At 38.1% G+C, this 23,068-nt stretch overlaps 1 protein-coding gene across 1 annotated transcript in view; it reads right to left on the minus strand.

Annotated features, from left to right (window-relative positions):
- Positions 1-23,068, minus strand: part of Raf (serine/threonine kinase raf oncogene) — a 439,038-nt gene that overhangs the window by 362,519 nt on the left and 53,451 nt on the right. Inside the window, exon 2 of the mRNA XM_090387771.1 lies at positions 11,040-11,141. Within this exon, the coding sequence (XP_090243897.1) occupies positions 11,040-11,141 (102 nt within the window). The remainder of the gene's footprint in view (positions 1-11,039; positions 11,142-23,068) is intronic.

Genomic DNA, 23,068 nt, shown 5'->3' on the forward strand with positions numbered 1-23,068 from the left:
CTATTTCTCTGTACAATTGTTCATTGTGCTCATTTGAGTCATCAGGCCTATAACACACTCATACCCTTATTTTTGCTTTCGCAGTGCTTATGTCACACCAAACTGACTCAACAGTGCACTGTTCATCTATATCAACTGGATGCACTTCTTTTGATTTTATGTTTTTCTTAATTAACAGCATGACACCTCCTCCCTTCCAATCCTGTCTATCCTTTCTGTACACATTGTAACCCCAAATTCCAATTCTGCATTCTCTATATTTGTGTGACTCCACGTCTCTACTATCCCAACAATATCTGCCTTTGATGTCTTCACCAACACTTCAAATTCATCAAATTTATTTACTATACTTCTAGCATTGGTATACATGCAAGCATACATGCACCTATTCACCCTGATGGCAGCCACCACGATGACTGCCATCAGTCCCTGAAACCCCCAGCACCCCTCGCTCCAGGTCACTACTTATTCCAATAGAAGTTGTGCAAGAATCACCTTCACCTCTGCCTGCGGCTACTTTTAACCTTTTAGTCTGTGGATCCTCCCCAAGCTAGCAGTTTTCTGACCCACCTAACACTGCCTTGCAGTGTTAGGTGGGTCAGAAAATATTCTTGCACCCTCTCTATTTAAGTGTATCCCAGTCCTGTAGAAGCAGTTTCTCCTGTTAATAAGCACAGACCATGCTGAAAAAAAATTCTACCCCTTGAGCCTTGCACATTCCCTCCAGGGCCGAATTGATTGACAAGGCTCTCATCATGTACTCCCTCCTATCGTGAATGGGCAGAATTGCCGACACTTTCAAATTTAACCCCAACACAACTTTTTATCAATGTTGACTTGTACTTGTTAAGTAAATCTGCAGATCTCCTACTCTTAATGTCATTGGTGCCAACATGTATAACAATATCATGTTTTGTGCTCTTAAAAGATGATATATGCATGACTTTCATCAACCGGTGAAATACCACCACTTTGCTTATTGGAGGCTTGAAGTGGCGAAACCCATGTTTAGTCTCTAGAGCAAACTTTCCAGCATCCCCCTCCCCCCATACTTCTCCTTCAACCCATGCACGGTACTAAGTACTATAGGTTTTAATACCTTTCGTGTTTGGGGTTTTCATAAAAAAAAAAAAAAAAATCAACTTTTGCCCCTGGCAGACATACCCTGGTCCTGTTCCATCTATCCTTTTTACATATATTCCCGTCACCTGACAATAGTTACCAACAATAACTAGTTCCTTTGGGACAAGGGCATTCTGCCTTGGAGATTGCCGCTGTGTTGCCTAATCCCCAGGAGTGAGCTCTGGCATTGAGTTGGGTAGCTGAGAGCTTGACAGGCCCCTCATTAATTTCTTTCATCTACCCTACACCTCAAGCTCTCGTAGACGCCCAGTAGAACGCTGAGTTGATGCCTAATTTCTAGACACTCTCTGCACGTGGCACACACACACACAAACACAAACACATCCTCCTTGGCTAGATCATGTTCTGTTCCAGAGTGTTTGGCAAACATTTCACAAGCTACACATTTTTTTAGGCTGTGATGCTCGGAGAATCATCCCCCTCAGTTCTCTCCCGAGTCACAGCACTCCTGCCACTTTGTGCCCGTTGCTTTGCTGCTCTTATCTGGGGCATGATATTTTAAATTAATAAGATCAATAAATTTAATTAATTAATTGTCAATACTACGCTATCTAATTATACGTTAGAACCACCTAGTTAAAATTAAAAATTTGAATTCCCTACTACTCTATACAAAAACAATCGCTGTCTCACAGATCACTATAACGCTCTTTTACAGATTGCATTTTTGGCATATTTAACAAAATCGTTTCATTTGATGGAGTCGATAGCTTGAAAATTAATACCAAAACAGCATTAAAACGTTTCCCATGCCGACTTGAGAAAGTTTCTCACACTCAGTGAAATTTTCTCGCACGCTAATTTAATTGCAGTACAGTGACTTGTTATATAGTTCCGAGATCAACATTTTAAAAAATAACCAAGTATATTGCTTGTAATATTTGCATTATATGCATTTATCCGAAGTCTAGTCATCACTCAGTACCGTATTAGACATCGTGCGAAACGGACAGTTTACTTGATCATTGTATCATAATTAATGCAACCAACGCAGTTACATTTTCGAAGAGTTAATAATGGCCAATAACAATGAAAAAGCAACAACGTCTGAGTGCAGTACGAAGACTAAGAAAAAGATTGAATTTGAAAATTAAATTAGACGTTTTGAAGCGAATCGATTCCGGTCAAAGACAAGCGGATGTGTGCCATAATTTAGGACTTGCAAATTTAACTGTAAGAACAATTATTAAAAAAAATAAAGAATTAATTTTAGCAGCAGGAAAGATAGCTGTTCCACTGCAAGCAACTAGGGCTAGGCCGGCTGTTAGGATTGAAATGGAAAGACTTTAACTAATTTTATTGAAGATAATATCCAATGCAGAATTCAGTTAAGTTAAATATTATTATAAAAAAAAAAAAAAAAAGAGAGAGAGATTAGCCAATATGATGATCTGAAAAAGCTCATCTAAAAAAAAAAAAAAAAAAAAATGTGGAATCATTTAAAACTAGTAAGGGCTGGTTGAATAGATTTAAAATCCAGGGAGAAGCTATGCTAGAACTTGTTAAAATTATTGAAGAGGGGTATTATGTGTTATACTTCTCAACAAGTTTTTAACATAGATAAAGCAGGACTTGTGTGGAAACGAATGCCTAAAAGAAGTTTCATATTGAAAGAAGAAAAAAACATGCCAGGTTTCAAAGAGGCGAAGGATTGGTTGACTTTATTGTTGGGTGGTAACGCTGCGGGTGGATTTAAAATTAATACCCCTTTTAGTTTATTTGGAAGAGGACCAAAGTTCAACCCAAAATCGACAAGTTTTTCTTGATTAAATTCATCAATTAAATTAAATCAATTTAGATCAATTAAATTTGTGATTTTAATTGGAATTTTAAGTTTGATTTTGATACGTAAGTAGTTACCCCATAATTATATACGTATGTAATGCAGAATATTTTATATGTACAAATATTTGAATATTAAATATTTTGACCGACATTTGTGCATCTTTTCACTACCGTTTATTATTGATTAGGAAATATCCTATGGCACCGACCGCAACTCACAAATACATATGTTATCTTATGGGAATCTGCGCTCGCTTAGCGTGGATTCACTTAGCGCTCTGTTTTTACGGAATGAATTATCAGCGTTAAGCGAGGGTCACCTGTACCTAAGAAATGTATAACCATTTTTTAAAATTATTATTTGATTCCGTGTTAATATTTATCATAACCATAAGAATACAAAGGAGCATATACAGGGTAGAATCAAAAAATTTCAAGTGTCAATTTGTTAAAAATTCTGAAAACTGAATAAGAAAAACTTATTTCGTAGGTAGAATTGTAAATAGAATATTTAGAATTTTTTTACAACAGGCAGCATTTTGATGGGACATATGAGAAGGTTTATTTTTATGTGTTATTGATGGTAAGTATTCCTATCATTGTTTTTGTTTAATAAATCACCTGGAGAGACTGTACAAATTATTGAGATAGGTGTCACTGTCGGGAACTGTACAGTCATGTTCTTCTCAGGCTTCTGGTTTATTTATATTTTTAAGTGTTTTTCAAAGAATTTCATGTAATATGGATATATTATGTAAAATTCTTTACCTAATTAATTACCTAAGCACATAAGAAATTATATAGTTAATTACCTAAACATAAGAAATTATGCCTTGTGCATTTCATTGTCTAATACATTATTATTTATACACCATTTGGCATCTCTCATATTGTGGAAATAACTTCGCAACTAGTGATGGTAAGTTGCATTAACAGGGTACCTGCCCACTCACTGATGATGAAGCCACAATCGTCTGGGTGGTGGCATCCCCTGAAAATAAATAACAGTAGTCTTCTCTACTAGAGAAGCATTATTTATTTGAAGTAGTGCAATACCAGCTATCTCGTTGTGAAGGCACCCACAATATGAGATACAATTAAAACAATGCCTTTCACACTACATATGTAGTTTAAATTTATAGGTAAACAATGGTGTATCTACACCGATATTATATAGTAACATGGATATGTATGCCTCATGCTGAGTCACTGCATTTGATGCCTGATTGCTTCAAGTTTTTGCTGCAAATGTAAGTAATTTTTATACTTTTATTACTGTTGCTACATTCGCTGAACAGTGTATGCATTGTCGCCATTTATGCTTTTTCTCTCACGTCTGCTTTCTCTCACAACGCTGAACTTTGACCTTACAATTAACCTTGTTACTTTGACCTTGTTATTCTACAATTGGAATGTGCCATTCGACGCATATTCTAAGCTATAAATCTTTCTTTTTACTAAGAATTATCTGAAAAATAAAATAAAATAAAATAAAATACTTTAGAAATTGGAAGATTGATTTTTAGATAAGAGGACCCCTGTAAGAACTCTCATTCCCCAGTCTCACTTTACTTTTCCATTACCTCAGATAGCTATAGCAAGCGAGGTTATCTGACCGTTATCATGCTGAGGGTTGTGAATTCTGAAATTCTACCATCACTGGATGAAGATCGGTCTTGTGGGTAGAAGCTTCCACCCCAAACCCTCAAGAATAGGTCTAAAAAATGTCATTCCAGACCACTGTCTCATCATCCTACCCACACTGTAGTGTGGAGAACTTTTCCGCTAAAGCCAACTGCACCGCCACCAATGTTGAACCAACTGCAAATCTTTGCGAGGGCCCTCTGGGGCCCCACTCAGTAAAAATACAGTGAAAACTGAAGAATGCATCATAGATGGATCCCACCACCTTGGCCTGCACGCAATCTGCCTCCATGGTTCTGTCACTACAAAGAGAGACAAATCTACTTCAGAGCCTGCAACATCCTCTAGCAGATGACCATATCTTGATATGATACATCTGCGTCGAAAGGTCGATCTTACCCTCGGTAGCGAGCAAGCCAGTCTTCCAAGGGAGTTTTTCCTCAAGCTCTCCAAGGCCTGGAATACCATGGAGAAAAGTCTATACGCTTCTGTCGAAGAACAATCAACCGAAAGCACAAAACTTATCTTTCATAAGGTTGCTGACAGCCTTCCGAAGCATGAAACCTGCACAGAGTCTCAATCCCACTCTGCCAAGACATCTACCACTACAGATAACAAGACCACTCCAAACGTTTCATATGCCGCTGCACTGAAGCAACCATTGCTGCCTCCTCTCCAGGGTAAAACGCCCGTTGTCTTCATAAAGCCAATCAGAACTGCCATCTTAGTAATAGTGAACAGGTGAAATGCAAAGTCCTATCCTCAATCAAGCCACAGCTATCTAACATCAAGATAAAAACCATAAGAACCATTAGAGACAAGGACGTCGTTATTGAGGCTGCCTCTAAAAAAGGGCATCAATTCTATCAGAAATTGTGATGGGATTACCAAACTGGGCCTAACTGCAGAGGTCCCAAAACAGCTTGAATCAGATCTACTCATCTTTGATGCAGAAAACTCCATTGCCAAGAAAGTCATTCCTTGATCTTGTCAAGGAATTATATGCTAGAAACCTTTGAATACTTTGACAAACAGGAGATAAATGAGCAAGTCAGAGTACTGTTCTCTATGAAGTCCAGGGCCTCTAATATGCTGAACTGGATCATCGAGGTCACCCCTGCTATTTGCTGGATTCTCTTTGCCTAAGACAGGATTTTCATTGGATGGGGTTCCCAGGGATTTAGTGCCCATCACGAAATGTATAACTGACTGGGCTACAAGCACATCTCTTCCCGCTGCATCCACAGTAAGCTGGTCTGCGGACACTGTGGCGATTGCAAGGACAAGATCTTGTCCCCACAGTGTGGAAATTCATAAAGAAGCCTTCCAATTGCTCATTTAGAGATGGCGATTGCCCCATTTATTACCGAGCAGCTGAAAATTGTCTACCCACACTCCTTCAGTAAGATTCATTTCTTGTAATCATTATCAGGAACCCAGATCTCATCATCACTTGTCTTCATTCCCTTTTCTCTCCTCACCTTGCTGCCACCACCTCGGAGGACAATTTTGGAGCAATCACTTTCCTCTCAGCCAATTTCCAGTTCTCTCTTGATATTAGCCTGCATCTGGTTGAGTTGGACTGAACACTAGTACTTGTTGGGAATGGTAATATCATACTGGCTGCTGGTACCAATGCCAAGTCCACACTCTGGTTCAGCTCTACCGCTGATGCCAGAGGTTGAGGATTTTCTAGCCTCTCATGACCTTGTAATTCTTAATGCTTCCAATCAGCCTTCTTCCTTCTGTTCCTCCAACAGTCAATCAAACATTGATGTTACCATGACCCCTCCAGCCACTGCGAGAAAAATTTCCAAATGGAAGGTGCCAGAGTTTCTTTCTAGCGACCACACAGTCATTACTTCTGATGTCTTGGATGCCCTGCATGGTTTTAGATCTCACCATAATGATTCAGTTAAATATGCTAACAATCTCCCCAATCTCCTCAAATCTCCCCAGACGAAGCTGTTATCATCGATCGGGCGCATAGATTTTGGGACCGCAAGTGGCTCGAGAGCTTACGAATTAGTTCTATTGAGAATAATATAAATAGAGAGAGGGGCACACGCATTCATCCCCTCTTTGAGGCGGTAATCCTTGGAGGGGATGAATGTTTTTGCCTGAAACACTCCCGAGCCACTTCCGGTTCCGACGGGAACAGCATACGTTTACGTGAGACGCACCGTGAACCTGCTGGTATTTAATGATGCACCGCAGAATAGAAGTACACTGTTGAGAAAGAAGGCAGAAGCCTTTGAAAGCTTCAGTTAGTATTTTAGTGCTTTTAACCTAGTATATTTTATTGTATTTTAAATTCGGTATTTGTATATTTACTGTATATCACAGTTGTCTTATATCATCAGTAATATGGTATTTTGTTTTGTTTGTAAATAAATTTATTGTAAATATTAAAAATTTTAAGAATTTGGTTTACCGTCTTTCGTTTTTACTTCAATGGTTGGTGAGAAACACTAAAAACAAGGTCAAGAGATACAAGGCCATGCTGGCCAGCATAATCAGAACAGACTGGGGCCTTAGGAGCAGGACTTTCAGCTCTTGTACTGTGCATTCTTCTGCTATTGTTTCATATGGTGCTCCTATCTGGTTCTGCAAGGTTAAGAGAATCACCTTCACGAACAAACTTAATGGAATTCAACATCTCTCCTCTGATTCACAAGAGCTTGCAGAACTACCTCCACCCCAGCACTCCAGGTCATTTCCGGAAATCTACCTTTAGATCTCTACACTGCTTACTGCGGCCTCCTGCACTGCTCCAGAAGGAACTTACAAACTACCTTCATCAGTATCTCTACTGCTACCAACGCCAACCTTGCAACCGCGAAGAAGAGACTCTGGTCTGAAGTTTCCAACTCTGGCAATCCTGCTGGTTCGCAGGGCTCAAGGTGAGACACCACCAGAAATTTCTTTCCGGATATTGCTTTCCTCACAAAAACTACCCTAACTTGGCTCACCCCCAACTTAGAGACCACCTTTATGCTCACTGGGCACGGATCCTTCAAAGCTCGTCTTCATCAATTTGGTGCAGTGGATGATGACACATGCATCTGTGGTGAAACAGAGAACTGGAATCACCTTATGCTAGACTGTGGTTTATTTAGATCTGAGACAACTCCTCCTCCCCCTTCAAAGCAACTTGCCTGCTCTCCAGCCTGTACACTCTGATTGAAACTAGAGAGATTTTCAATGCCTTCATACACTTCTGTACTGCCCTTTTCAAGAGGAGGAGACACCTGACTACTCTTGCTGTTGCTCCTGCTCTCCCACTGGAACCTGACTAGGTTTCTCTTTTGGGAAACCTCCTGGACTGTCCCACCTTTCTCTTCGATCTCGAGACCATCTTCATGCAAACCCTAACTTGGGATAGGATTTTCTTACATTCCTGCTGGTGCATGCATTGCAATGCAAGTTTCTTCCACCGAGGTTCTCCTCCGGTGGCCTACTAACCCTTAGGGGCAGGAGTAATTTTAATTTAATTTAATTTTATTTATTTTATTATTATTATTTTCCTGCTGATACCCTCCGGCATAGGGTCTCCTGGTGCAGACCCATTCTGCTGCCTACTCCTTTTCTCCCCCCCACTTCTTACTTGACCTCTCACCTTCCTTAAGGGTGCCCTCCCACTAGCAGTTTCCTGCCCAGTCCCTTCCTTCCTTGAGGTTCCAGCTTTCCATTTTCCCCTTTTCTGCCCTCTTTCCCTATACCCCACTTCATTTCTTGAGTACCTTCCCTCCTTGCTCTGCTGGTAGGTTTGGACTCCAACAGGCATCCTTCTACTGACCTGTTCCAGCTCCTCATGCCATGGATGGATGCTGGAATGCCTCTTCCTGGTGTCTAGGCCTTCCAGTAACTGAAAGGCCAGATGAACAACATGACAATGCTATCCATGATACCCACATGCTCACCTGGCCTTGGCAGACTTTGCTTCTTCACAGTGATACTTTTTCATTGTTTTGTGGGGTACCACTGGCACCACTGACAGATACATACTATGTCCACTATGCAGAAATTATTGATAAAACATATAGGGAAAAAGCTTTATCAAAAAGTAGGATATTCCAGGGTTTGGTGCTGGGCCTGTTGCTGTTTTCTGTATTTATTAATATATTGATGAAAGTATATTAGACTTAATGTCTAAGTTTGTAGATGATACAAAGGTTGGCAGGGTGGTTAATGACACTAATCAAGGTAATCTACTGATACAAAATCTAGGAAAATTAGGCAGATGTGCTGAGAAAAGGAAACCAAAGCTTAACATTGACAAATGCAAAGTACTGGATATGGGTAGCAGTAATCTCAGAGTAACATACCTACTGTGTAGTACTTTACTCAGGTTAGTGGAAAACGAAAAAAAATGATCTAAGGTAATTGTGCAGTTAGATATGAAGTCCTCTGAGCAGTGCAGCCAGGCCAACTCATGAGGAGGTTTTTTCAATGATATACAGGAATTTTGCTAGCAGGGATACAAAAGTGATAATCTATTGTACAAGGCATTGGTCAGGCCACTTCTTGAGTGATGCATATAGGTCTGGAGGTCTCATTTTAGGAAGGATGTACAACTAATGGAAAGGGTACAGAGGAGGACAACGAGATTGGTTAGGGGAACAAAGGGGGTGGTCTTACCAAAAAAGGCTTCAGTTTTGCAAATTGCGGCATCTGAAGACTAGGCCTGCAAGGTTATCTGACTGAGGTGTTTAAGGCTTTGAATGGATTGAGCAAGCTCAAGTCTGATGGGATTCTTCCTCTTCCTCAGACTATACATTGGGGAGGAAGGATGGTTGCAGAAGTTTGCCTTTAGCCAGTGGGTGGTTGCAAATTTTTTGAGGGAATGGTTGTAGATTTCTTTTTTGGCTGATGCTACGTAAGCTCATACACTTGCTTTCTTGCATCACATGCCTCTATTACTATTACTAATACTAATTTCAAAGTGCTTCAATGATAGACACGATATCAATGCAGATGATGCAAAGGCATTGGAGAACTTAAACACCAACAAATAAACTTGTTTATTTGTTGGTGTTTAAGTTGCCATGCCATCATATCAGATATACTAATCATGAAAAGTTTATGCAACTTCTTTGTTACCAAGTTTTATGGAATAGATCAGATGGAGACAAGAGCTGAATTCTCAAAGGAAGTAACTGAAATATGTGATCATAATCGTGACCTAAGGCTTTTAAAAATAACAGTAACAGGAGCTGAAATGAGGCATAATGTCTACAGCCCATAGAAAAAACAAATTCTCTAAATGGAAATCTCCTATGGCTATTACAAATATAAAAAAAACAAAACAAAAAAGTAATAAATAAATAATAAAAATAAGATTTACAAGTCTGAAGGTTATGCTAGAATTTTCTGACTATAATTATGCAATCAAGATAAGCAATTAAGAGATTCAAACACAAGGAATGAGAACCAATTAGTGGGCAAGAAAACTCTGAAATTACTCTTAGTCATCTTGCAACAATAATTTCTGAATAACTTCCCAAACACATATAAATGTCTTATAATATCCTCCATATCTAAATGACATTGCAGCATGTAATTTTTATTTTATTCCCCCAAACTGAAGAACTTATTAACCTTCTGCTGCTAGCATGGCATCTGACAGATGCCACTTTTTAAATTTGTACATGAAATCAAATCCTCCCATGTACCTTTGCCCACTAATATTCCCTAACTGCTTACATAGTATTTTCTGTTTTCATTTTGATATGCTAGGAATTACAAGAAATAATTTTTTTTTTTTTGGTGTTATAACAGATGTCAGGTGAGCAAAAGCATCTATCTTTCTTACAGGCAACACCCACTTCCAAATAGTATCTGGGAGACAGCAGAAGAGTAACCTTTCTGTAGAGCTCTAGTTTCATCAGTTAAATGCAAACAGACAAAAACACATGTTCACACTACATGTTTCAATTCATGGGATAAGTGACCTTAAATTCTAAAAAAAATGGTAAAACTTTCTTTATTCTTATAATTATTATTTTCTTTCATTTATTTTTCTTTGATATTTTGTAATTGAGTTCAGCAAATCATAATTAATAAAATTATATTTTTAATTCAGTAAAAAAATTAAAAATTAATTTTTATAATTAAAACAAGAGGTGTCCCATAGGCACCACTACACATGCATATTTGTTCCATTTAGGGACACAAATAACAGAGGGTTAAAAGGGAGTATAATTTTTGGCGAAGTTATGGTGCCATTTATAGACGATTGACTGATTGCAAACAATGGCAAACAAACTAATCAAAGAAACATTCAAAACGCGACTGCGAAGGAACTCTTTGCAGTTATGTTTTGAAAAATTTGGTATGTAATTATTTTAATATAAATACATGTATTATATTTCATTAAATAAAAATTCGGTCCTGGAACTTTTAGATCTTACTTTACATATTTACATATATTAAAAATTAAAATTACTGTCCACAAAGAAACTTACAGTTATGTACATTGATGGAGGATGCTGGTACTCTGCAAATCGTGCATTCAGTGCCTCTAGATTTCCTTTGGTAAGTCGTATCATACTCTGAATATTTTTCAGCTGCAAAATATACACAGAAATCAAACCTATTTTTAAATTATTTTAAAACCTATTTTAAAATATATTAAAATTTTATAATAATATAGAATAAATGTCACAACAAGCAGTAGATAAACTCACTGGGGTACAGACTTCAGTTTGTTATTCTTTTTGAAATATTTAAAAAAACATGGCCATAAATAATTATTTTAATATAAACTAGGGTATTCTTTAGTGATGTCATGCAAAGATTAAATTAATCTCAAATTACACAGCACTAAAAACCACGAATTCAGTACATGCTTGCTACAATTAATCATGTGTACAATTGTTAATTATTCACAAGGAGCACATTATTAGCATTAGAATGAAAAAAATTTCATTGTAATCACTGTTTCAAGCTTTAACATTTTATGAATGTCTTTATACCTATGCTTATCATCTCACATATCTCCTTTATTTAATCATTATATTAAAATCAGACAAAACTTAAGAGTGGTATTACATGCTACTCCTGAGTAAAATTTTAATTGATAAAATGAGCGCCAGGCTCATTTTATCAATTTCTGTTTCTCAGCAGTAGTAGCACCATGACATTTCTATTTGGTGATTATGTCAGCTCCAGTTGATCTAGGAGGCTGTCATTTTGTTGCAATGGCACAAAAAGACTGATTGCTAATAGTGAGGGCATGTTACAGTCCAAACAACTTCAAAAAGTATGATAACGATAACTTTACTCAACTTGATTAAGCAAATATTACTGTCTCGAGGGATGTCAATATGAATTTTAATGTTTCTTCAGCATATTTTTCAATTTTTATCTGCATTCCTGATTTTGTTGGATTTGAGAATTGTCCATAAAAAATATCAGATTATAGCATTAGGCATTCTGCATATGTTCATGAAACAGTTCACATCACAACAGGCTTGATCATTTTTTAAGAATGACAAGAGTTTGTAAAAAAAATGAACACTGGTGGTCAAAAAAATTACTTCTAAAGGGACGGATATGTCTAATGTTAATTTATTTTTGGTTTTCATTTCATATATTACATGTCACTGTTTCAGTTTGAAGTGTCAGTTGGATCATAATTTTCTGGTGGATAACGTAATTCGGATCACAGGTTTTTGGTCAATGTTCTTTGGTTGACTGTTGCTTTACTGTTATTAGTAAACTTTACATTGTGCACAACTGGTTATTAGCATTAGCTGAGGCATATGATGTAAGCAAGCTTATAGAGCATCAGCCAAAAAAATTTGTCTCTAATTCAGCCTTAAATTTATTTATGCTATCAACTTCTACAACAACAGGTGGAAGTCTGTTCCAGCAATCAACTACCTCCTGGATAAAGGCAAACTTCCCACATCTATTCTACAACTGTCTTTCCCCAATTTGAATCTATATCACCTCAGGTTCTTAGTCTGAGCAAGTGGAAGTATTCCATTGGCATGCAACCTGCTCAAGCCTTGTACACCACAATCAGATCACCTCACAAGTTTCCAGATGTTGCAACTTACAGAATTTAAGCCTCTCTTGGCAAGAGAAACCCTTTGTTCCTCTCACCAATCTTGTTGCCCTTCTCTGTACTCGTTCTAGCAACTCTACATACTTCCTCAAATGAGGCCTCCAGACCTGTATGCAGTACTCAAGGAGTGGCCTGACCATTGCCTTATACAAAGGTATTATCACCTCCTTGTCTCTGCTAGCAAAATTCCTATATATCATCGACAAAACTCTTGACCTGCTCTGGCAGCCCATCTGCACTATTCATAGAACTTCATATCCGACTACACAATTACCAACAGGTCTTTTTCATTCTCCACCTCCCAAGTGTAGTACCACACAGTTGGTACGTTTCTCTTGGGTTACTGCTACCCATATGCAGTACTTTGCATTTGTAAATATTAAACTTCAGTTGCCACTTCTCAGCCCATCTCCCTAACTTTTCTAGATCCTGTTGCAATAGAATACTGTCTTTGTCATCAACAACGCTTCCAACCTTTATATTATTTGCCAATTTCAACATTAAATCTGACAGACCTTCATTGATATCATTGACAAATACACAAAACAATAATGGGCGCAGCACCGAACCCTGGCGGATTCCACTAATAACATTAGTCCACGCAGAGCAGTGTTCATTTATTATCACTCTCTGCCATCTCCCACTCAACCATCCCTTTATCTATTGTAGCAACTTGCCTTAATGCCATACCACTCCAATTTCTACAGCAGTCTCCCATGTGCAACAGTATCAAAAGCTTTCCTGAAGTCCAAGTACATACAGCAGACTCTCGATATACAGGGATCGCATTAACTGGGACACTTTGACTCCAAATTTAAAAAAAAAACGAAAAAACCCAGAAATCATAAAATTCAAAGTAATAACTAGAATAGGTATAAACAGATGTTTTGCAAGTCGTAAATAAGTGACAAGAATCTGCATTATAAGTCGTCATTGGGAGATCTTGCAACCCCTGCTATCTTCACACCCAGAGCTCCAAAAAAAAAAAAAAAAAAAAAAGACCAAATGTTTAGTTTGTTTTAGTGCGTCGTGTAGATTGTTGTGTTCCGTTGCACTGCTAAAGGACAAATTGTTTCATTATTTATGTCATGGATACCGGAATTTTTTTTTTTTATAGTAACTATTGTTTTTTTTTTTTTTTTTTTTTTTTTGTTTAGAAATTGCAAAAATGATGGGCAAACACAAGAGTTGTGCTTTCAATTAAACAAAAACTTGAAATTATTCAAAAGTTTAAAAATGGTGCATCCAATGTTGGTGACCAAACCATATGCAACCTTGTAAAAAATAAAGGGAAGCTATTAGATTTAAAATCGACATCGCAAACAATAAATGTGTCCAATATGCACTACTCGCATATTGGACACGCATGTAGTGCATAGTAAGTTTTTTCATTTTTTATCTATCGCCATATTTTTTAGGTAAGTTGCTGAACATTTTTCGATACATAAGTCCCCGACTGAAGTTACGTTATTTATATATATTTTTTTTACATGACTGAAGATTTCACCATAATAACATAAAAACCCACAGAATTCCAGCTATCGGTATTTTCGCAAATGCAATAAGATCAAGTTTACTACCTGTTTATAATGAATTGCACTAACAGAAAAGCCCAGTAACCTGGAAACTGAAAATTGTTTTTATTGTTTTACGGCAGTGACTTCCAGAAATGTGCTTTAGTAAAATGTAAGCTCGCATGGGGTGTAATAGTGAATTGCTGCCTTAACCCTGTAAAGTTCTTTTCAGAAAATTTTATTTTCTGAAAAGAGAATAAGTGACAGCAGTACTAGTAAATCTACCAAGGAAAGCGATCGATTTGGATTAGAAAATTAAAATAATAAGGATGTATGAAAATGGCCAAACATTAACAAGTATCGTGTGGAATTCAGAATTGTCAATGGCAACGGTGAACACAATAATAAAGTAGAAAGACAATACGAGAAGCGGTCAGCACCACTGAAGTTAACTATAATAACCAAGGCTACGAAATGCAAATCAGTTTTTACTGTACAATAATGTGCATTTTTTCCCCTTCCTTTTATGCTTTCTTTTCTTATGTGTAACTCTGGCTGCTTCACCGCTGTCCCCAGATAAAGTTTTTAATTGAACTAATTAAAAATATATAACTGTTTTTCTTCATTCTTCTGAGGATGTGGTTTTTGTAATTTTGGCATATCAGGGATATAGTAGCAATATTTTATTAGTCATTTCCAAGTTAGTTACATAAAACTGAACTTACGTAAGAGGCCCCGGAAGGTATCTCTTACGTATGCCGGGGACTTGCTGTATTTTTGGATTAACCGGGAAATCGATTATCCGAAAACTTTTTTTTACCACCTATCCCAGAAAATTAAGTCTACTGTATATGATATCAAAATTTATTTTTTGCATCCAGTTCCTTTGTGACCACATCTTTGTAACCAATCAAATTGGTCAGACAAGAAGACTTCCCCTTAACAAACCCATACTGTGTCTGAACTGTTTTTTTTTTTTTTTTATGAAAACTTCAAACACGAGAGATATTAGAACCAGTAGTACTTAGTACCATGCTTGTGTTGGAGGTTGAGAAGACAAAAGAAGATATTTGTTGACATTAGACTTGAACTTCTATAGACTGTAATTTTCAGGAAATATGTATGAAGGAAGGTTGTTCCAGAAAGCGGCAGTTGAATGAATAAACGAGAAAGATAAAAAGTTGGACAGTAAACGGATGTTGGCTGGTGGCAGCAGGTGTTCGGACTGTTTTGAAACAGAGGGCAGGAATTATAGAAGCCAATTCAGAAGAACAGTGCCCATGGAAGTATCTGTAGAAAAGGCATGCAGCAAAAACAGTACATCTATGAGAGAGCAAGTGGAGAGACTCTGTTAGAGAGGAGTCATTAATTAACCTAATTGCCCTTTTCCGAATGGAATCTAGAAGCCTGAGAGAGGTTTTGGGGGTACCACCCCAGATGTGGGAACTATATTCCATGGTAGGGCGGATTTGCGATTTGTGCAGAGTGAACAGTTGTTTGGAAGTAAAGTAACACCGAGAACAAAAGAGAAAACTAAGTTTTTTAGATGCAGAGAAAGCAATATTTGTAATGTGCATGTGCCAAGAGAGATTAAAAGTCAGGGTAATCCCCAAAAGAGATATCATTTTGCCTAGAAATTGGAGTGACACCAAAGAGAAGCATAGGAGCAGAAGAATCCTTTTTTGCGAGATATAAGACAAGACTGAGTTTTAGGAGGGTTGAAATCAACTAAGTTGTCTTTGCCCCACTAGAGAAATAACTGGAGATCGGCATTTAAGGAATTGGTAGAGGACATTCAAGAAGTTGAAGCTGATTGAGCTGGGCAAGGTTTCCCAAAATGGTAAGTGGAATGCAATGTGCTATCATCGGCAAAACTATGGATGGGATTTCGAGTCAAGGGAAGAAGGTCATTAATATACAAGAGGAAAAGAGTGGGGGAAAAGAACTGAAACTTGGGGGACACCAGCATTAATGGAGAAGTTAGAAGACAGAGACCCATCTACCATCACTCTCAGTGAGTGATCAGAGAGAAAACTGGATAACCAATTACAAAAAACAGTTGGCAAACCATAAGATGGAAGCTTGTTTAGAAGACCTTTATGCAAACACGATAGAAAGCCTTTGAGATGTTAAGAGCAACTGCTTGTGTTTCACCGAACCTTTCCATTGAATTTGTCCATAAATGGGTAACTAAGCCAGAATATCACCAGTGGATCGACACTGACTGAATCCATACTGGCGATGGTTGATCAGACGGAAGGTTTCTAGGTAGTTAAGAGTTAGTGGTTAATTGATATCTCCATTACTTTAGGAAGAGTAGAAATAATTGCAATGGGACGATAATTAGATGGGAGGGATTTGGCACCATTTTTAGGAACTGGCTGGATATTAGCAAATTTTCAAGCAGAAGGAAAAACACCTTTGAAATAAGAAAGCAAAAAAAAAAACAGGCAGCAAAGAACAGGAGTAAGTTCAGGAGCACAGGTTTTGAGAAAAAGTGGAGAAATACCATTAGGAACAGGAGCTTTCTTAGTATCAAGATTTGTCAAAATCCTTCTGATGCTTCTGACGGAAAACCAGGCACCTCCGTAGCCAGGTAAGCAGGAGCAGCAGTGTGTAGCACACGCTTGTTGATTAGACCGGGGTTCAAGCCCATGACCACCAAATATGGAGGATGCAGAAAGGTCAGGGAATGACCAATGCATTATCCCCGGAGCAATATGGCCTTAGTAGCTAATGCTCCTAAAAACCAAATGACAAAATGAACAAACAATGACGGAAAACCACAGGAGGCACTGAATGGAGCATGTTGGGAATTGTGGGAGGTGTTTTATCAAGATCATTAATACATGAGTTGGAAGAAAAATGGGATGCTAGCAGGTCAGCTTTATCCTTCCAGCCATTTATCATTATTACAACTAATAACTTGTCCCAGATAAGTATATGAAGCGACGACAGAACCATCTAGTTTTGAAAGAGGTGGGAGCAGAGATGGGAAAAAGTTGCGGCCAATAGCTTGTGCAAAAGACCAGAATACTCAGCTACAATTAGGGCAAGAAGCAAGTTTTCTACTCAGCCTGTTCAAAATCTAGTTTGGACTGATTAATAACTGCTTTACAATTGTTGCGAGCTTTGGTGTAGGCAGAAAATGAAACTGAAGAAATGGAAACAAGGCAATTATGATATGCAAAGTTCTTCTCTTGAACAGCCTTAGCACATTTATTGGAAAAACAAGTACCACCTTTGAGGTGCAAGGTATCATACAGCGAATAATTTTACAACTCAGATGAGCAGTAGTTGAATCAACTGATAACTGAGATTCTGTCAGAAAAAGTACATGAGGTTTGGTAGACTACAAGTGAAAATGGACATTGCTGAGATTAGAACTGAGACCACGTATATTTGTGAAATGAATTAGGAAGTGTTTGGGAGGTTTAGATATTTTTGCAGATAAGTTTACTCTATTAGTCTGACAATTCACGGTGTCATCATCATCAGCCATTTTCAATCCACTGCAGGATGAAGGCCTCTCCAGCAACTTTCCAGTTCCTTCTGTTTTGAGCACTGGCCATCCATTTACTACCCACAAACCCATGAATTTCATCTATCTATCTCCGCCGATGTCTTTCAGGTTTTCTTCTAGCTCCTCTTGGGTACCATTCTGTTATTTTCTTAGTCCATCTGTCATCATGTCTTCGAGCTATGTGTCCTGCCCAAGACCATTTTAGTTCTTTAGTTTTGATAAGAATTCCTTTACTTGAGTTTGCTGTCTAATCCACGTGTTTCTCTTCTTATCTAACAATCTGATTCCCAATATAATTCGTTCCATTCTTCGCTGTGTAGTTCTCAGCTTCTCTTCCATTCTTTTGGTGAGTGCCCAAGTTTCACTTCCATAAGTCATGGTGGGGAGTATACATTGGTTCATTATTTTACGTTTCAGACAAACTGGGATATTGCACTTCAGTATGTGCCTATATTTCCAAAATTTATTCTTCTCTTGACTTCCAGCCATTTATCATTATTACAGCTAATAACTTGTACCAGATAAGTATATGACTCCACCTTTTCAATTACTGCTCCTTCAATCATTATGTCCCTTTCTGTGGCATTACTTTTGTTTTGGCCATATTCATCTTTAGTCCAAAATCCTTACTAACTCTGCATAAATTCCTCTAATTCTTTGGGATCGTGGCTTATGACCACAATGTCATCTGCAAATCGTAAATGGTTTAGGTACTCTCTGTTCACATTGACTCCTTTCTGCGACCAGTCTAATCTTCTGAAAGCTTCCTCAAGGGCAGCAGTAAACAGCTTCGGAGATATTGTTTCCTTGTCGAACTCCTTTCTCGATTTTAAATTTCCTACTGTCTTTGTCTAGTCTAATAAAGGAGGTAGCATTCTCATATATTTTCTTCAAAATCATAATATGTTGGGTATCTATGCCTTGTCTTTCCAGTGCCCGAAACATTGCCTTATGCTGTATGGAGTTAAATGCTTTTTCATAATCCACAAATGCCAGGCATAATGGTGTGTTTTATATTCATTTGCTTTCTCCATTAGCTGTGATATTACGTGAAGGTGATCCACAGTTGAGAATCCTGTCCTAAAGCCAGCTTGCTCTTTCGGTTGATTCTCATCAAGTATTCTTTCTAATCTGTTAGTAATGACCCTTGTGAACAACTTGTAGATGTGGGATAACAAGCTAATTGGTCTACAATTTCCAATTTATGATTTATCTCCTTTCTTATGCAGCAAAACTTTGATTGCATTATTCCACTGCTTAGGCGTCACACCTTTTCTAATGCACTTTGTGAAGAGCCTTGCCAGTTTTTGTGTTATGTCTCTTCCTCCCAATTTTAACAACTCTACAGTAACTTCATCTTCCCCCGGGGCTTTCTGATTCTTCATTTTCTTCAATGCACGTTCTACTTCATCAGGAAGAATATCGGGTATGTCGTATGTGTTGCTAATTTGCAATCCATCTTCCCCACTACTGGCATCATTCCCTCGCTCCTTGTAAAATTCTCTATAGTAGTCTTCTGCTATTTGAATTATGCCTTCTCTGCTGTTTATAAGTACACCATCGCTATTCTTCAGTTTCAGTATCATTTGTCTTTCTCTATTACTGCTCATGTCTGCTGATTTAAATCCTTTGTTTTCCCTTAATGCTTGTTCTATTTTTCTTGTGTTAAATCTTCTTATGTCCTCTGTGAGTCTCTTTCTAATGGCTTTGCATAACTCAGTATACCCAATTTTCTGCTTGTCAGTGTTTATCTTGCTCTTCATTTTTCGCCTTCGGTTCATCATAACAAGTGTTTCTTGACTAATTTTTTCCTCTTTCGATTTCTTTTTCCCTATAGGTTTCTTGGGCTTTATCACTTTCAGAAAGTTGTAATATTCCTCATCGATATCTTGGTCCTGAGCAGTCTGCAGAAGCTCAAACTTGTTCTTAAGTTCCAGTACATACTGCTTTTTCTCCTCTTCTGTTATCTCAAAGACCTTTGTATTATTTACTCGAGTCAGTTTTTTCCTTTCCTTTCCTACATCTATATCAAGTGCACAGCTTACCATTCTGTGATCACTTCCAACATTTACCTTATTCAGGACGGTAACATCATTCACAATATATCTTCTGTTAGTGAGGATGAAGTCGATTTCATTAGTTGTTAATCCATTTGGACTCTTCCATGTCCACTTTCTGTTCACCCTTTTCTTGAAAAAAGTGTTCATTAGTGACAATCCTTGAGATTCTGCAAATTCCACAAGTCTTTCGCCTCTTTCATTAATTCCAAAATTTCCTATTAGTTCCCCTTTCTGCGCTGTTTTGTCTTTTTCCAACCTTAGCATTGAAGTCCTCCATAAAATAGTGTAGTGGGTTTTCTGCTCATCTAGAAGACTCTCAATTTCGGTGTACATTTCTTCAACCTCTTCATCATCATGGCTCGATGTTGGTGCATAAATCATTATAAATTTTAGCTTGTACCTCTTAGAAATCTTGAGTATTAGTCTTGACACCCTTGGTGATGTACTTTTGAATTCCAAAATGTTGTTTTTTAAATCTTTATGGACCAGAAACCCAACTCCACCTTCACTCTTTTCACTGTTTCCATTGGTGTACAGCAGATTTCCACTTGATAGACTTATAAGTGATTCATTTCTTCTTCTTATTTCAGCCAAACCGATGATATCCCAATTCATATTTTCTAATTCCTTTTCCAGCTCTAATATCCTGTCGTCACCGATGAGTGATCTTACGTCGTAACAGGCCAAGTTCAGTTTCCTTGCATAGCAGTCTGGTCGTACCCAGAGATTCTTAGCACCCTCTGCTTGGTGTATTAAATCGTAAGAAAAAGTGGGTGGGACATGCTGTATGAAATAATGAAATTTTTGGATGTGTTATACACATGGTAAGAATATACCCAGATCCTTGACATAACATGGCCTCGACAATCCCCCACATACACACTACTTGGACTCCCTCTAGTCACTATCTGGCAGCATAGAGGTAGCAAGATTATACACTAGCTGATCCGGAAGCCTCCTAAAGAGTTACCAATAGATTTGGTCTCGTGTACTAACTAGTGGCCAACCTGCAAACACAATTTTAGAGTTGTACCCTCGAAATGTAAGAAAGATTGGATCTCGCCATGATGTTCATCATAACCTCAAAAGTCATCAGTCATATTGCATGATGGAAAAGATGGGGAAGGGTTGACCAGAACTTAGCTCCGGAGACTAAACATGGGTTCCACCAATTCAAGCCTCCAATAAGCAAAGTGGTGGTATTGCACTGGTTCATGAGCCATCTACCACCTAGTATTGCCTGGTAACACAGTTGTTTGTTTGGTTTTTAGGAGCATTAGCAACTAAGGCCATATTGCTCCGGGAATATGCGGTGGTCATTCCCTTGACCTTTCCGCATCCTCCGTATTTGGTGGTGACGGGCTCGAACCCCGGTCTAATCAAGAAGCGTGTGCTACGCACTGCTGCTCCTTCCCACCTGGCTACGGAGACGCCTGGTAACACAGAGGGGGCGGCATTCCTCCATGTGGTGTGGGCACCACACCTGGGTGGTCACCCACAGTGTGCTTGTGCATGGAGGTTATACCCATTATTACTAACAGTCCCACTATCATGAAGGTGCAAGCAGAGGATTTGGCTGTCACAGACTGTCTGGACTTTGCTGACATTGGGGACTTGAATGTCACCCGAATATCAGTTCCATCAGCGTTTTAGATGGAACTAGTCTTCTAAATATTATACATACATAAAATTCAAAATATATACATATTTGGAATTTTTTTACTTCCTTTTGGTCTCTGTCAGGTCAGCTATGATGTATATGTTTCATTCTTATACATCATAACAGAAACAGAGACCGTGCTTATTGCGATGGCTCCTACGGTTTTGGCTTCCAACCCTATGAAGAAGTAGTTAAAAGCAATAGGACCCACTGCTCTAGATACCTTCGTTGTTACCATTATTATTTTTATGCTAACCTTATTTAATTTCAGTTTATCTGCTTTTACCTTGCAGGCATTCTTAATTTTTTCCATGATAATTACACTTGACAGGTCAGCACCCCTGCCCAATATACTGAAAATATACATTTGCCTATACTCATATACATACTCATACACTTATCTACGTATATAAAACACAAGAAAAAAAAAAATAATAATAGAACATAAGCCAAGTCTAGTGTTCAAAATGCTGTGATTACCTAACCATTATTGGCCTCGTGGTCCTCTGACAAGATGGGCAAGTTGGTCGGTCTATTTTTGTTTATTTAGTTTAATTTCGTATTGTAGTTAGTATCTGTCTCTGTTAGTGCTCTATTACTGCAGTCTTGCCTAGGTGATCCTGCATCACTTCTTTAACCAGTGACTCCATTATTTTCCCCAAAACATAAGTTAAACTAACAGGTCTATAGTTATTTGTGTCACCCTTTGAACCCCATTTGTGGATTGGGAATACATTTTCACATCTCCAGTCCATGGGGACCTCCCCTGAATCTCTAAGGATGCCCTCATAATTGTGGCTAAGGGTTTACTTACTTCCCTCACTACCTCCATCAATATAACTGGATAGATTCCATCTGCCCCAGGTGCCTTTTTTGTTTAACTTCAACAATTTCTCCTCTACTTTGCTCTCCATTACTACAAAATCATTTAGCTAATTGTTAGAATTTAGTAAACTTCTGTCCTCCCCTTCCTTACAGAATTCGTCATGTGTGAATGTAGATGCAAAATTCAGTTTGTCAGCAATCTGAGCAGGATCATCAACAGTCAATCAACAACATCAAGTGGACAAAACTGATTCATCCCCTTCCTTCTAGAATTTACATAAATAAAGAAGTCTGTTATTTTTCTTTGCATCCTTTGCCACTGATTTCTCGTAATCAGTCTTCACTTGCCTAACCTCCCTTGTGACTTGGTTACAGACTAGCTTATATCTGCCATAGGCTTCTGTGTCACCTGATAATTTATATGCATCACATGCATTTTTCTTCTCTTAGTTCAACTGACATCCATTTAGGTCTAAATCTTGAACAGTATTTCTTAGTTGGTTGGTATGAAAAACCCAGTAGCTTCCAAGATTAATTCCTTGAAGGCTTCCCATTTAGAATTTGCTGTTTTTAACATCATCAATTGATCCCACTGTATAGAATTTAAAAACTGTCTAAGACCACTGTAGTCACCTTTACGGAAACAAAACCCCTTCCCTATACCCTTGATGGTAGTTACATCTTTAAGTAAATCCCACATCAGTACACTGTGATCACTGCCACCTAGTGCTTTATCTGCAAATTCCTAATGCAAGAATCATCATTGCCAATAATCAGATCAAGAGTATTACTTCCTCTGGTTGCCCCTTGAACATGTTGCTGTAGAAAACAATCCTCCAA

This window comes from Mastigoproctus giganteus, chromosome 13 (assembly GCF_048544385.1).
Source record: "Mastigoproctus giganteus isolate SK-2022 chromosome 13, ASM4854438v1, whole genome shotgun sequence".
Lineage (NCBI taxonomy): Eukaryota > Metazoa > Arthropoda > Arachnida > Uropygi > Thelyphonidae > Mastigoproctus > Mastigoproctus giganteus.